Source organism: Capra hircus, chromosome 5 (assembly GCF_001704415.2).
Source record: "Capra hircus breed San Clemente chromosome 5, ASM170441v1, whole genome shotgun sequence".
Lineage (NCBI taxonomy): Eukaryota > Metazoa > Chordata > Mammalia > Artiodactyla > Bovidae > Capra > Capra hircus.
This window is the reverse complement of record NC_030812.1, coordinates 43,273,492-43,290,588: the sequence shown is the minus strand read 5'-3', so window position 1 is coordinate 43,290,588 and position 17,097 is coordinate 43,273,492. Positions and strand designations below refer to the sequence as shown.

The 17,097-nt window shown below is 41.8% G+C and overlaps 1 protein-coding gene across 3 annotated transcripts in view; it reads right to left on the bottom strand.

Moving 5' to 3' along the window:
- The window catches only part of BEST3 (bestrophin 3), a 52,881-nt gene that overhangs the window by 11,427 nt on the left and 24,357 nt on the right, over positions 1-17,097 (bottom strand). For all 3 annotated transcript variants that reach the window (XM_018047953.1, XM_013963877.2, XM_013963879.2), the window contains one exon: positions 15,939-16,090. In XM_018047953.1, coding sequence (XP_017903442.1) covers positions 15,939-16,090 — 152 coding nt within the window. The remainder of the gene's footprint in view (positions 1-15,938; positions 16,091-17,097) is intronic.

The window sequence follows — 17,097 nt, the reverse complement described above, 5'->3', positions numbered from 1 at the left end:
CAGCATCAGGGTCTTTTCCAATGAGTCAGCTCTTCGCATCAGGTGGCCAAAGTTTTGGAGTTTCAGCTTCAACATCAGTCCTTCCAGTGAATACTGAGGACTAACCTCCTTTAGGATGGACTGGTTGGATCTCCTTGCAGTCCAATGGACTCTCAAGAGTCTTCTCCAACACCACAGTTCAAAAGCATCAATTCTTTGAGGCTCAGCTTTCTTTATAGTCCAACTCTCACATCCATACATGACTACTGGAAAAACCATAGTCTTGACTAGATGGACCTTTGTTGATTTGGTTAGGTGAGGTTTATCAAGAGTTAAGTGTCTGCGACTGCCTGAAGAAGATCTAATAATGTTTTCATTTAAGGGTTTGGGTATATTTTCTTGATGTGCATCTTATGAACAACTCTTCTTTTGGTTGCTTGTGGGTGCCTTATTAATCTTGGTTACTAGTGTTTCCGTGGTTAAGCTAATGAAACGATGCCTCAATCGAAATAGCAGATCAGAAAGCATTCTATATTATGACAAAGAACAAAGAGCTTCAATTGAAATCATCTTAGGTATGGTAATGGGAATGGAGTTAAAATAGGAAAGATTCTTTTTCATTGTTTAGTTATTTCATAGAATGGTTTACTAAGTGGAGATGAGAGGCTGTGCAATAAATAATGTGGTTTATCAAATGCTCAAACATTTCTGTGATAAAAACATTATCTGTGAAAGCTTTTCTATTCTGGGTGCTAAGCACAAGGATTGGGAGATGGAACTTCAGCATTGCTTTGGTGTTAGAAATTATAAAATGCTGTTTTAAAACAGAAGCCTTTAACACATCTTTAAAAATGTTCAAATCAGATTCAACAGAGAAGGATAAGCTTTGTCAGTTACATCTTTCTTTGAATTAAGATGTGGTGAGGAAATACCTTTCATCCAAGGTAAGGAGCAGCGACTGTGCTTTGCTGGAGCAGCCATGAAGAGATACCCCACGTCCAAGGTAAGAGCAACCCAAGTAAGATGGTAGGTGTTGCAAGAGGGCATCAGAGGACAGACACACTGAAACCATACTCACAGAAAACTACTCAATCTAATCACACTAGGACCGCAGCCTTGTCTAACTCAATGAAACTAAGCCATGCCCGCGGGGCAACCCAAGATGGGCGGGTCATGGTGGAGAAGTCTGACAGAATGTGGTCCACTGGAGAAGAGAATGGCAAACCACTTCAATATTCTTGCCTTGAGAACCCCACGAACAGTTTCAAAAGGCAAAATGATAGGATACTGAAACAGGAACACCCCAGGTCAGTAGGTGCCCAATATGCTACTGGAAATCAGTGGAGAAATAACTCCAGAAAGAATGAAGGGATGGAGGCAAAGCAAAAACAATACCCAGCTGTGGATGTGACTGGTGATAGAAGCAAGGTCCGATGCTGTAAAGAGCAATATTGCACAGGAACCTGGAATGTCAGGTCCATGAATCAAAGCAAATTGGAAGTGGTCAAACAAGAGATGGCAAGAGTGAACATCAACATTCTAGGAATCAGCGAACTAAAATGGACTGGAATGGGTGAATTTAACTCAGATAACCATTATATCTACTACTGCGGGCAGGAATCCCTCAGAAGAAATGGAGTAACCATTATGGTCAACAAAAGAGTCCGAAATGCAGTACTTGGATGTGATCTCAAAAATGACAGAATGATCTCTGTTTGTTTCCAAGGCAAACCATTCAATATCACAGTAATCCAAGTCTATGCCCCAACCAGTAATGCTGAAGAGGCTGAAGTTGAATGGTTCTATGACGACCTACAAGACCTTTCAGAACTAACACCCAAAAAAGATGTCCTTTTCCTTATAGGGGACTGGAATGCAAAAGTAGGAAGTCAAGAAACACCTGGAGTAACAGGCAAACTTGGTCTTCAAATGTGGAATGAAGCAGGGCAAAGACTAATAGAGTTTTGCCAAGAAAATGCACTGGTCATAGCAAACGCCCTCTTCCAACAACACAAGAGAAGACTCTACACATGGACATCACCAGATGGTCAACAGTGAAATCAGATTGATTATATTCTTTGCAGCCAAAGATGGAGAAGCTCTACACAGTCAACAAAAACAAGACCAGGAGCTGACTGTGGCTCAGATCATGAACTCCTAATTACGAAATTCAGACTTAAATTGAAGAAAGTAGGGAAAACTGATAGACCATTCAGATATGACCTAAATCAAATCCCTTATGATTATACAGTGGAAGTGAGAAATTGATTTAAGGGCCTAGATCTATGCCTGATGAACTATGGACTGAGGTTCGTGACATTGTACAGGAGACAGGGATCAAGACCATCCCCCTGGAAAAGAAATGCAAACAAGCAAAATGGCTGTCTGGGGAGGCCTTACAAATAGCTGTGAGAAGAAGAGAGGCGAAAAACAAAGGAGAAAAAGAAAGATATAATCATCTGAATGCAGAGTTCCAAAGAATAGCAAGAAGAGATTAGAAAGCTTTCTTCAGCGATCAATGAAAAGAAATCGAGGAAAACAACAGAATGGGAAAGACTAGAGATCTCTTCAAGAAAATTAGAGATACCAAGGGAACATTTCATGCAAAGATGGGCTCAATAAAGGACAGATATGGTATGGACCTGACAGAAGCAGAAGATATTAAGAAGAGGTGGCAAAAATACACAGAAGAACTGTACAGAAAAGATCTTCATGACCCTGATAATCATGATGGTATGATCACTCATCTAGAGCCAGACATCCTGGAATGTGAAGTCAAGTGGGCCTTAGCAAGCATCACGATGAACAAAGCTAGTGGAGGTGATGGAATTCCAGTGGAGTTATTTCAAATCCTGAAAGATGATGCTGTGAAAGTGCTGCACTCGATATGCCAGCAAATTTGGAAAACTCAGCAGTGGCCACAGGACTGGAAAAGGTCAGTTTTCATGCCAATCTCAAAGAAAGGCAATGCCAAAAAATGCTCAAACTACCACACAATTGCACTCATCTCACATGCTAGTAAAGTCATGCTCAAAATTCTCCAAGCCAGGCTTCAGCAATATGTGAGCCATGAACTTCGTGATGTTCAAGCTGGTTTTAGAAAAGTTAGACGAACCAGAGATCAAATTGCCAACATCCGCTGGATCATGGAAAAAGCAAGAGAGTTCCAGAAAAACATCTATTTCTGCTTTATTGACTATGCCAAGCCTTTGACTGTGTGGATCACAATCAACTGTGCAAAATTCGCAAAGAGATGGGAATACCAGACCACCTGACCTGCCTCTTGAGAAACCTCTATGCAGGTCAGGAAGGAACAATTAGGACTGGACATGGAACAACAGAGTGGTTTCAAATAGGAAAAGGAGTAAGTCAAGGCTGTATATTGTCACCCTGCTTATTTAACTTATATGCCAAGTACATCATGAGAAACGCTGGACTGGAAGAAACACAAGCTGGAATCAAGATTGCCGGGAGAAATATCAATAACCTCAGATATGCAGATGACACCATCCTTATGGCAGAAAGTGAAGAGGAGCTAAAAAGCCTCTTGATGAAAGTGAAAGAGGAGAGTGAAAAAGCTGGCTTAAAACTCAACATTCAGAAAACGAAGATCATGGCATCCGGTCCCATCACTTCATGGGAAATAGATGGGGAAACAGTGGAAACAGTGTCAGACTTTATTTTTGGGGGCTCCCAAATCACTGCAGATGGTGACTGCAGCCATGAAATTAAAAGACGCTTACTCCTTGGAAGAAAAGTTATGAGCAACCTAGATAGCATATTCAAAAGCAGAGACATTACTTTGCCGACTAAGGCCCGTCTAGTCAAGGCTATGGTTTTTCCTGTGGTCATGTATGGATGTTAGAGTTGGACTGTGAAGAAGGCTGAGTGCCGAAGAATTGATGCTTTTGAACTGTGGTGTTGGAGAAGACTCTTGAGAGTCCCTTGGACTGCAAGGAGATCCAACCAGTCCATTCTGAAGGAGATCAGCCCTGGGATTTCTCTGGAAGGAATGATGCCTAAAGCTGAAATTCCAGTACTTTGGCCACCTCATGCGAAGAGTTGACTCATTGGAAAAGACTCTGATGCTGGGAGGGATTGGGCGCAGGAGGAGAAGGGGACAACAGAGGATGAGATGGCTGGATGGCATCACGGACTCGATGGATGTGAGTCTGAGTGAACTCCAGTAGCTGGTTATGGACAGGGAGGCCTGGTGTGCTGCGATTCATGGGGCCGCAGAGTCGGATACGACTGAGCAACTGAACTGAACTGAAGGGTCTTCCCTGGTTATCCCAAAGCTAAGACTCTGTGATCCCAATGCAGGGGGCCTAGTTTGATCCCTGGTTAGGTAACTACATCCCAAATGCCACAGCTAAGAGTTCCCATGCCACAACCAAGACTGGGGCAACCAAATAAATAAACAAAAATAAACATTAAGAAAAGACATGATAATGATTGGATGTGGTGAGAACACATTCCTGCCTCACTGGCTGCACAGGTACCGCTTCCCCTTGCCCTTTACAGCATCCATCCTCAGTGCTTCCCTCCAACTCAGGCTCTGAGGCCTCCCTCCTTGTGAGCAGCCCCAGCCCCTGCTGCCCTCCAGGTTTTCTCTAGGCCCTTCTCTGTCAATTCCCCTGTCTCCCATGTCTTCCCTCCCCTCTCCCTTCACTCTACCTGTCCTTTTTCAGTCCTTTTTCAGAGCAAAAAGAGACGTTCATTTGTTTCTTTATTATATCTTACTTCATGTTATAAAGACTTTAAGGTGGCTTATAAAGATAATACAATGCAATACTATCTAAAGACAGGGCTAGAATAAGGAACGGGCTTCCCAGGTTACTCAGTAGTGAAAAAATCTGCCTGCCAACGGAGAAGATGCAGTTTAATTCCTTGGTTGGGAAGATCCTCTGGGAAAGGAAATGGCAACCCACTCCAGTATTCTTGCCTGGAAAATCCCATGGACAGAGGAGCCTGGAGGGCTACAGTCCATGGAATCACAAAAGAGTCAGACACAACTTCATGACTGAACCACAGCAAAGAATAAAGAATGCTAACAAGATGAGGCCAACAGACAGTGAGCCTAGAGGTCCATGCCAGAAAATCTCACAGACGGACTAAAGGTGGACTATGGATTTGGTTTTCACTTTTCAGTAGCCAAGATGAAAAGACCACCATCAATTATAAGACCCACAGTCTGTAAGAGAAATAGTGTAAGATGTACCCACACGAGGCAAAGCTTTTTTTTTTTCTCCCCATGGATGGCTGAGATAAATTTTTCCATGGGGGCTTTGATAAAAGGGATGCTAAATCATACAGTGCACATACAATGGACAGTGCTACAGTAAATCCCATAGACAGTCTAGGTGGGTCTGTCCAGACAAGACCAGGGCGTAACAGCGAAGTGAAATTCTGTAGACATGGTTAAAGTAATTCCAAGGATGGGTGGTAGCATAGGGAGGGCAGATTCCCCTTTTCCTGTAAAGATGCTTAAGGTGTTCCCATCCTAAAATGTTATAAAACAATTTAAAAATGTGACATTGTCCTTGACTTTATGTCTCATTGGATACTGTCTAGTGTATCTCCTCTCCACAATCCAGACTTCTCAAAAAAAGAGTTCATGTATAGTTAATGAGTTAAGGAATTATTTTGAGTTTTGGGTCTTTTGTTTTTAAGGCATGAAAGTGGCATTGTGGTTATATTTGCCTCACAGTGGGTAAAGATGAGTGGGAAGATGTATGAAACCAGGTTGGCCATGACTTGATAACTGAAGGTGGGTGATGGCTACCTGAGATTTATTATAGTTTGTTGTCTACTTCTGTATATGTTTGAGTTTTTCTATTATAAAATTATTGGAAAAATAGGTTACATTGGCAATCTTGATCTCCTTGCTTCCCAATCACCCCTCAACCTACTGTAATTTAGCTTCTGCCTCACACTCTCACTTAGGTTTCAGGTCACTTTAAAATGCAAACTCCCATGGTGTTTTTCAGGCTTCATGTTGAACTTCCAGCCTTGGGCTCTAGGACAGGGCATTCTCGGGGCTCTTCTCCTGCGTGTGTAGTGAGGATTCCTACTCTCTTTCAAGGACCCCTTTATTCTGATCACCCTTTAAGTGGCAGTGTTCCACCCTCTGTACTCTGTTCTACTCACTTGACATGGTTCCTGGGTGCTCGCCCCCACTCTTTCGGTTCTAACACACCCACGTAGTGATAACAGTTAAAGGCATCCCGCTGCTTAGTTTCATCTCTGTGCTCCCGGCCTGTTGGACATCTCCATGTGAATTGCCCACAGATGTCTTAAATGCAACCCATGTGCAGGGAAGGGGCTCATATTTTTCCCTCTCAGCAGCTCTTTCTCACTACTCTCTATCATCCTTAGTTCATTACCAATCACTCCATCATTTTAAACTCCTTGTCCTCTCTCAAATCTGTCCCTTTTGCCATCTCCACTGTCAACATACCTTGAGGCACTGTGCTACTTTGGCCCTTACACTTTCCTGTCTAAACTATACCAATGGCCTGCTCACTGGTCTCTCTGGCTCCAGTCTTATTCCTAGGCATCCATCTTTCAGCCAGTTGATAGGACAACTTGTTTAAAACGCAAATGTGACCATGTCATTTAACAGCTTTGGGAAAAGGCTGAAACTCTTTACTTAGACTCTAAAACCCTCTGTGATCCTTCCTTACCTCTCTCCAGATTTATTTCTTGGCTTTTCTGCTTTGCATATCAAATTGTTATTCTAATAGAAACAGGTTTCGCTGGTGGCTCAGAAGTAAAGAATCCGCCTGCCAATGCAGCAGAAGAAGGTTTGATCCCTGGGTTGGGAAGATACTCTGGAGAAGGAAATGACAACCCACTCCAGTATTCTTGCTTGGAAAATCCCATGGACAGAGGAGCCTGGTGGGCTACGGCCCATGGGGTCACAAAGAGTCAGACACAACTTAGTGACTAAACAGCAACAACATTAGAGACACAGAGTAGAAAAATCACTGCCAGGGGCTAGGAGGTTGGGGGAGCTAGGGATAAAATAGGTAAAAAGGTACAAAGTTTCAGCTGTAAGATGAATAAGGTCTGAGAATCTAATTAAAACATGGTGAATATAGTTGATAACACTGTATTGTGTAATTGCAGTTTGCTAAGACAGTGAAACTTAAAACATTCTTACCAAAAAAAAAAAAAAAAAAGAGAGATAAATATGTGAGGTAAAGGATTTGTTAATTAATGAGATGGGGGAATCCTTTCACAATGTATACATGTATCAACTCACCACAATGTACACTTTATCTTATAATTTTATATGTCAACTCCATTGCAATAAAGCTGAGATTTTAAAAACTTGTTTCTTTGAATACACTATCATTCCTTTCTGTCTTTGCTCATGCCTAGAATGTACTCTCTGCTGCATCCCCCACTTCTGTCTATGTGCTATATGCAAATTCATTCTTTTTCTTTTTTTTGACTGATTTTCTTTTTTTTTTTTTTTGACTGTGCTTTGTGGCTTGCAAGATCTTAGTCTCCCAACCAGGATCAAATCTGGGCCCTGGCAGTGAAAGCACCAAGTCCTAACCACTGGACCACCTTTTTTTAAAATCTTATTTTCATTTTTTTTAAATTAGACTGTAGTTGATTTGCAATGTTGTGTTAGTTTCAGGTGTACAGCAAAGTGCATCAGCTATATCTACCTATCTATATATCTCCACTCTTTTTTTAAGATTCTTTTCCCATATAGGCTATTACAGAGCATTGAGTAGAGTTCCCTGGGCTATGCAGTAGGTTCTTAATAGTTATCTATTTTATATATAGTGAAAGTGTTAGTCACTCAGTCATGTCTGACTCTTTGTGGCCCCATGGACTACATGTAGCCTGCCAGGCTCCTCTGTCCATGGAATACTCCAGGCAAGAATACTGGAGTGGGTAACCATTTCCCTTCTCCAGGGGATCTTCCCACCCAGGGACTGAAGTCGGGTCTCCTGCATTGCAGACAGATTCTCCACCATCTGAGCTACCAAGGAAGCCCATATGTAGTGTCCAAATTCATTCTTAAAGATGAATATTAGGGACTGCTCTGGTATTCAGTGGCTAGCTCTGTGTTCCAATACAGGGGATGCAGGTGTGATTCCTGGATGGAGAATTAAGATCCCACATGCCACATCTCGCAGCCTAAAGAATAAAAATTTAAAAATGGGATGCATACTGCATTCCCCAACTGAAAGGGGCTTGCTTTGATTTATCAGACCCCATGAAGTGTACCTTCACTTATTCCCATAAAACGCTCAGCATTTCTCTATCACCGCATTTACCACATCGTTTTATAACTAGTCTCATTGTGCCTGAGGGCTTAAAAGACGTGTTTTTTTTTTTAATTTGTTTTTGTTTTTGCCTATTCCTAGCATTTGGCATTGGAGAAGGCAATGGCACCCCACTCTAGTACTCTTGCCTGGAAAATCCATGGATGGAGGATCCTGGAAGGCTGCAGTCCATGCGGTCGCTAAGAGTCGGACATAACTGAGCGACTTCACTTTCAATTTTTACTTTCATGCATTGGAGAAGGAAATGGCAACTCACTCCAGTGTTCTTGCCTGGAGAATCCCAGGGATGGGGGAGCCTGATGGGCTGCTGTCTATGGGGTCGCACAGAGTCGGACACAACTGAAGAGACTTAGCAGCAGCAGCAGCAGCAGCAGCAGCAGCAGCAGCAGCAGCAGCAGCAGCAGCAGCAGCATCTGACATAGAACCTACCATATACTAGGCTCTAAATGAAAACTTCATTTGAATGAATGAACATGTATGCTGCATATGTGAAGACACAAGGAAACTGATAATTTAAATTTGCACTTGAGATAAAAATGAGAAGAGGAATTACTTTATTTCAGTAATGTATATTTGAAAAATGTGTAGAAAATAGAGCAATATTTTGAACATGTTCCTGAATATAGAGAACAAAGAGATTGTCTCCAAGGAGTTTCCTTTTTATGTGGAAATGCCATAGCATGCTAAATGTGAAAAAATGCATGAAGCAGAGTAATTTCTCAGGTTGCCCTTGGAGAGTAATATTGTTATTCAGTTACGGAAAGACATTGCCTCCATTTTGGAATTTCTGAATCATGGGAATTGTGATTATAAACCTGAAACATTGATAAGAAAAGATGAGGGAAATCTGATTTCTGAATTAAATATGCTGGGAATATATATCTTAAAAAGAATAAGAAAATTAAAAAAAAATATTCAGGAAGGGATTTTAAATGCCCATTGAGATGTTTGCATCCATACCATGCCGACACCTAGTCTTCATCCAAATGTGAGAAAAACTTACTGGCTCAGTTGTCATCAACCGCCTGTGCTACAATAATCCTTACTTTTACTGCCTTTTCCCTGAACCTCACTCAGATGATTTACTTGATTTACTTAGAGCATTATCTTTTAAGATTTTAGAGGACACCTATCATCTTTGCCAGCCCAGCAGACCATTCCCCCTTCTCCTGTAATAGCACCTTCATCTCTCTTGCCAGCATCACCTGCTCCATATTATTGGCTGGAGCTGACCATACCCCTTGGTCCAAAGACGGATGCATGAAACGACATTAGCTAATCAAATTATCGTGTTTTCTTGTTGATAGTTATTGGTTCAGAAACAGACATGTTCGCCAACCCTAGCCAATCATAATGAATCCAGTACTCTAGTTTTCAGAGTTGGAAAAGAGATGTGGTTTTTCCACAGCATTTGTTGAGAAGATAGGTTGTACACCTGGAGCTGCTGGCTACCGTCTTGTCTGTCTGCCATCAGGAAGGGAGAGCTTGCCCGGAACCTGAGCCAGTGGAGAGAAAAGTAGAACTGAGAGACAGAGAGGGCAATGCAGGTCTTGGTGACACACGCGAGCCTCTGGACCCAGCCACATCCAAAGCTAGGCCACTTTCTGGACGTGACCCAAGAAATCCCTTTTTGCTTACGCTATCTTGAGTTGGTTTTCTATTATTGGCAACCAGAAACATCTTGTCTAATAACATACTCTTGGGAAAAAGCGACACTAATGGATTGAAGAGGACATTCTTGCTGACTTCCAAAAGCCCGAATTCCTGCAGTGACCTCTCCTGGACTGTGAGGCCCCCCTTTAGGTTTCTCATTCGTGCAGAAAGTCAAGACCAAGTAAACTTTGCCTAGTTGTTTCTTGAACAGTTAGTTCTAGTGGAATCCAGTTAAACTTCTCACAAAAACCTCCGGTAAAAGACCCTAGCTTTTGCCTGTGCCTGTGAGTAAATAGGCAATAGTAACTAGTAGTAAATAGGCCATCTTAAGTAGTAGTAAATAGGCCATTATAATTAATAGTAAACAGATTAGATCTGATAGACAGAGTGCCTGATGAACTATGGACAGAGGTTTGTGACATTGTACAGGAGACAGGGATCAAGACCATCCCCAAGAAAAAGAAATGCAAACAAGCAAAATGGCTGTCTGAGGAGGCCTTAGAAATTGTTGTGAAAAGAAGAGATGTGAAAAGCAAAAGAAAAAAGGAAAGATATACCCATATGAATGCAGAGTTCCAAAGAATAGCAAGGAGAGATAAGAAAGCCTTCCTCAGCGATCAATGCATGTAGAGGAAAACAACAGAATGGGAAAGACTAGAGATCTCTTCAAGAAATTTAGAGATACCAAGGGAACATTTCATGCAAAGATGGGCTCAATAAAGGACAGAAATGGTATGAACCTGACAGAAGCAGAAGAGATTAAGAATATATGGCAAGAATACACAGAAGAACTGTACAAAAAAGATCTTCATGACCCAGAAAAATCACAATGGTATGATCACTCACCTAGAGCCAGACATCCTGGAATGTGAAGTCAAGTGGGCCTTAGAAAGCATCACTATGAACAAAGCTAGTGGAGGTGATGGAATCCCAGTTGAGTTATTTCAAATCCTGAAAGATAATACTGTGAAAGTGCTGCACTCAGTATGCCAGCAAATTTGGAAAACTCAGCAGTGGCCACAAGACTGGAAAAGGTCAGTTTTCATGCCAATCCCAAAGAAAGGCAATGCCAAAGAATGTTCAAACTACCACACAATTGCACTCATCTCACACGCTAGTAAAGTAAAGTAATGCTCAAAATTCTCCAAGCCAGGTTTCAACCGTGAACTTCCTGATGTTCAAGCTGCTTTTATAAAAGGCAGATGAACCAGAGATCAAATTGCCAACATTCACTGGATCATCAAAAAAGGAAGAGAGTTGCAGAAAAACATCTATTTCTGCTTTATTGACTATGCCAAAGCCTTTGACTGTGTGGATCACAATAAACTGTGGAAAATTCTTCAAGAGATGAGAATACCAGACCACTTGACCTGCCTCTTGAGAAACCTGTATGCAGGTCAGGAAGCAACAGTTAGAACTGGACATGGAACAGTAGACTGCTTCCAAATCAGGAAAAGAGTACGTCAAAGTTGTATATGGTCACCCTGCTTATTTAACTTATATGCAGAGTACATCATGAGAAACGTGGGGCTGGAGGAAGCACAAGCTGGAATCAAGATTGCTGGTAGAAATATCAATAACCTCAGATATGCAGATGACACCAACCTTATGGCAGAAAGTGAGGAAGAACTAAAGAGCCTCTTGATGAAAGTGAAAGAGTAGAATGAAAAAGTTGGCTTAAAGCTCAACATTCAGAAAACTAAGATCATGGTACCGGGTTCCATGACTTTATGGCAAGTAGATGGGGAAACAGCGGAAATAGTGGCTGACTTTATTTTTGGGGGGCTCCAAAATCACTGCAGATGGTGATTGCAGCCATGAAATTAAAAGACGCTTACTCCTTGGAGGGAAAGTTATGACCAACCTAGACAGCATATTCAAAAGCAGAGACATTAGTTTGCCAACAAAGGTCCATCTAGTCAAAGCTATGGTTTTTCCAGTGGTCATGTATGGATGTGAGAGTTGGACTATAAAGAAAGCTGAGAGCCAAAGAATTGATGCTTTTGAACTGTGGTGTTGGAGAAGACTCTTGAGAGTCCCTTGGACTGCAAGGAGATCCAACCAGTACATCCTAAAGGAGATTAGTCCTCGGTGTTCATTGGAAGGACTGATGTTGAAGCTGAAACTCCAATACTTTGGCAGCCTGATGTGAAAAGCTGACTCATTTGAAAAGACCCTGATGCTGGGAAAGATTGAGGGCAGGGGGAGAACGGGACGACAGAGGATGAGATGGCTGGATGGCATCACCAACTCAATGGACATGAGTTTGGGTGGTCTCCAGGAGTTGGTTATGGACAGGGAGACCTGGCATGCTAAAGTTCATGGGGTTGCAAAGAGTCAGACACGACTGAGCGACTGAACTGAAGTGAACTGAAATAGGCCATTGTAACTAGTAGTAAGTAGGTCATCTTATTTAGTAGTGAATATGCCAACCTAACCACAGGATCTCTCTGACAACTGGTAACTGTTTGCTTCATTCTTACCTCCTGGTTTGCTTTCAAGCATTTTATTTTCTGTAACAGATTTCCAGGCTTAGTTAAATATGAAAAATAGCTTAGACTTGTTCAATCTTTCTGTGCCAAAGTTTGATACCCACAAATAAGAGATCTGTACTAGTTGACAATTATAATGCTCTTCAGTTATTTATAGAGTGTTTTTATGCTTACCATCTTGTTTAATCTTCCCAATAATCATTTGGATTATGTATTTTCTCCAAGGTCTTATAAATTCCTAACTATGTTTCTATATTTAGAAATAGGAGGAATACATATTTTTGTTTTCTTATTAATAATTTTTTGGCTGCGCCACACAGCCTGTGGGATCTTAGTTCCCTGGCCATGGAGTGAACCTGGGCCCATGACAGTGAAATCATGGAGTCCTAACCACTGGATCTCCAGGGAATTTCCAAAATACATAATTTAACATTTTCTAAAGAATATGGACAAATTGCATAGGAATGTGAAATTATGATGATTAGGATGACTATGTAGACCAAGATTAAATCTTGAGGCCAAAAAGAAAATCTTCATTTTATGCATGCATACTCAATTGTGTCTGACCCTTTGTGACCCCATGGACTGTAGCCCACTAGGCTCCTCTGTCCATGGGATTCTCCAGGCAAGAATACTGGAGTGGGCTGCCATTTCCTTCTCCAGGGGATCTCCCCGAGCCAGGGATCGACCCAGGATTGAACCCACATCACCTGCGTCTCCTGCACTGGTAGGCAGATTCTTTCCCACTGAGCCACCCGGGAATGGATGCAAGTGGCCCTTGCCGTCCTAACAGAGTCTTCATGACTCCCCAGCCCCATCAATGGTGCTGGTCTCCTTTCTTCTACAAGTCAGATCTTCAAATACTTTGCATTAATCAATGACAGGAGAGGAGGGGAAGGTTAAAGCTTATAGAGTGATCTAAAAACAAACGGACAGAAAAACATCTATTAATTTCCAAAACTGAGAGGGTTGCCAGATATCTGTGAAACTACCCCTGCAGACTGTATTACAAAAGACTGAGAACTGCAGACAGCAGGGAATTACTATTTACAGAGACTAAGCAATCTCTGGGGTCGGGATGAGTACCTTGGCCAGGAGGAGGCCCTGGACAGGAGGGCCCAGGCTTAGCAGGCATCTAGAAGCAGAAACAAGGCCAGCCTGGAGTAGCCACCTTTACCAAGCTGTGCTTGGAAAGCAGCAAGGTGAGTTTCCTGTCTCCTACGTTGTTCGCTATTTGCCACAACGCCTGAAATTATACTTTCAGTCATGTTTTCCTCTGAGTCTTCAAGAGATTTCCGCCTCAGAGGTTCTAGGAGCCCTAGGAGACATTCAGGGCTTCCCTGGTGGCTCAGTGATAAAGACTCCACTTGCAATGCTGGAGATGCAGGAGACATGGGTTTGATCCCTGGATCAGGAAGATCCCCTGGAGGAGGGCATGGCAACCCACAACAGTATTCTTGCCTGGAGAATCCCATGGACAGAGGACCCTGGCAGGTTACAGTCCATGGGGTTGCAGAGAGTTGGACATGACTGAAGTGAATTAGCAGCAGCAGCAGGCAGCAGGTAGGAGACGTTCAGCTAAGAGTAAAGCATTATATGGACTGGATTGAAGCTAAATATTCTCATATTAGCATTAAAAACAAGATAATAGGCCCCAAATGGAGTCACTTATGCTAAGCACCATGTCACGAAACCAAGACTTAATTACAGTTTTGGTTTTCCCAGAAATGGAATCTTAAGCCAGTCAATCAGGAATTGCCTCATCAGCACTGGTTAGGTATTCTGCCTGTTAGACCCTTGCCATCTCCTGTAGGAAAGTGACCTTGCAACAAACAGCCCAGTTTTTTGCCATGCGTAACTTCCTTATTCCTGCTCCCTTCTGCCTATGAAAGGCTTTCATTTGTATAGTTCTGTGGAGCTCCTTTGTCTTTGCTAGATTGGATGCTGCCCAACTCAAGAATCGGTGAATGAAGCAAGAAGACCTTTAAAATTTACTCAGTTGAATGCAAACATAGAAAACAGACTTGTGGACACAGAGGATGGGATGAATTGAGAGGGTAGCATGGAAACATATACATTATCATACATAAGATAGATCACTAATGGGAGATTGCTGTAAAACACAGAGAGCTCAGTGTAGCACTCTGTGGCAACCTAGAGGGATCGATGGGGTGGGGAGTAGAGGGAAGTTCAAGAGGGAGTGGACATATATATACCCATGGCTGATTCATGTTGGTGTGTGGCAGAAACCAACACAATGTTGTAAAGCAACTTTCCTCCAGTTAAAATAAACACATTTTAAAAAACCTTAAGGAGGGAATTTCAAAAAAATTCACCCAGTTGAATTTTGCTTTTTAACAGTAGCGAAAGAGAAGGGCTGAACAGTGTGAGAGGGAGAGAAAGAGAGTCACAGGTGGCAACTTTAGACATGATCTCACTTCATAAATCTGCCTAGAGCTGGCCTCAGGGAAAAATGAACTACAGTTTTGCCAAAAATTATAAGAAAAATTCTGTAAAAGTTTTTCCTTTTTCTATAATTTTTTGGAGGGGTTCTTTTTACTTTTCTAAATTTGTCCACACTCTTCTTTTTAAGTTACTTGGAAACCATGGCATCTGCCTTCAGCAAATATACTTAAACTTCCTCCACATTCACACATTTCTGCAAAATCAAATACATGATCAGATTTAATAACATTATTCAAGAACTGCGCATGATTTACTGAAGGCCTCAGCCCATTTATTTAAAGCTCACAGTACATATGGACAGATTGTTATGTTCAAACCACTGAACAGAGACTGGCATGTACACTAAACAAGTCAGTTTGATCAAAGCATAATCTTGGAGGAAACTTTTTTGATAAAATTTACCTTAAGGCTTACTTGTCTCAAAATAGTCTAGCACAGTGCCTACACATGGTATATGCTCGATAAATACTTTTAAAAATGCATTTCATTATGATGGTCATAATTAAATAATAAATAACAATATAATTTTCATTTTCATGCATTGGAGAAGGAAATGGCAACCCATTCCAGTGTTTTTGCCTGGAGAATCCCAGGGATGGGGGAGCCTGGTGGGCTGCCGTTTCTGGGGTCACACAGAGTCGGACATGACTGAAGCGACTTAGCAGCAGCAGCAACAATGTAATTAAATAACTACCCCAAGTTGGAAGGAAAAGGAAAATAAATAGTTTCAAGGAAAAGAAAAAAAAGATAGTTTCACAACTATTAGAAAAATTTGCTGCGGTATAAAAGCAAGGTGCAATGCAAATTACCCCCAAATACACACACACATACTCCATATTTAAACCAGAAACTACAGTCATTTTAATTTCTCACGCTCTTGGGCATATTAATTATGTCTGAAAATTTGAAAAGTCTACCATTATGGGATATTAATAATTGAGAGTTCTTATGAAAGTAACTTCAGGACCACAGTATAAAAAGATCAGAGTGATGACTTACTTATCTTCTAAATGTTGGTGAGTTTTAGAAATGCACTTACCCCATTTGGACAGTTGACCCCAGAAATGAGGGTATGCAGTAGTCGGCAGCCGCCAGTGTGTATGGTGGACGAGCGGCGGAGTCATCCCAGTAAATATCCTTCTTCATCTTGGGTAAGCTCATGTGCATTTCATCCACAGCCAAAAGAGAGACCTAAAATCATCACTATAGGGTTAGAATAATTCTGATGTGAATTGCGTTAAGAAAGAATAAGTTCCAGTGGGTGAATGAAGTTTGGGATGGGATAGAACACAGTGTGAACGAGTGAGTATATAAATGTCCACAGTTTATATTTGCTACAACTAGAGCTGCTACAGAGAGTCGTACGCGTGGTTCACAAGAGCACTTGGCAGTGGGGATAAGTGAGGCCATGAAGCTGCCCAGACTAGATTCATCAAGCCGCATACCCGACAGTGGAGCACATCTTATCTGGCGGCAGGAGAGACACCTTTTTATTCTTTGCTCAAAATTAGCTAATTGTCTAGTGGGTATCCTGACAGCAACCACATAGTCCCAGATATTATAGGAAGCTGAAGATTTCAATATACCATTTCACTGATTCCATAAGCACATTTATACTTGATATCACTTCTTATTTGCCATGAATTTTTGTTTGTTTGTTTAGTAAAATATATCAACAAGTCTATACTGCTTGCGATCATAATGATCTTCTCCTCTTGACTTTGACTAATTGATGTTTGAATAAATTATTAAACTTCTGGGTATCCAATTTTTACAGTGAGTGGTGTAGGTGTTACAATGCCTCCTTAAGAGGCTGACAGTGTGATTGTTGGGGGTCATACAGAGGTCATGATCTGTGAGCTGCACCAGGGTAATGGGATGAGATTCTCTCCCCTGTCCTTGGAATATACATTCCGCCCATTGCCCCCATAGTGGGGGCTGTTTCCAAGGATACAATCTTGAGAGAGCAATGTGTTGTTGAGACCATCTGGATTGACTACATGACTGAACCCCAGTAAGGCTTCTATATCAAATTTTAGGATTCTGGCAGGTCGATATGGAGGTCTAGTCACCTTGTATCTACCCAAGACAAGCCTCTTGAGTAAGTTCCCTAGCCTGTTAAAACTGCCGCATGCCAGCCTAACTCAGTCTGCCTTTTCCTTTGGTCTCCCCTTTCCCTCCGTGTACGGGGCTAGCTT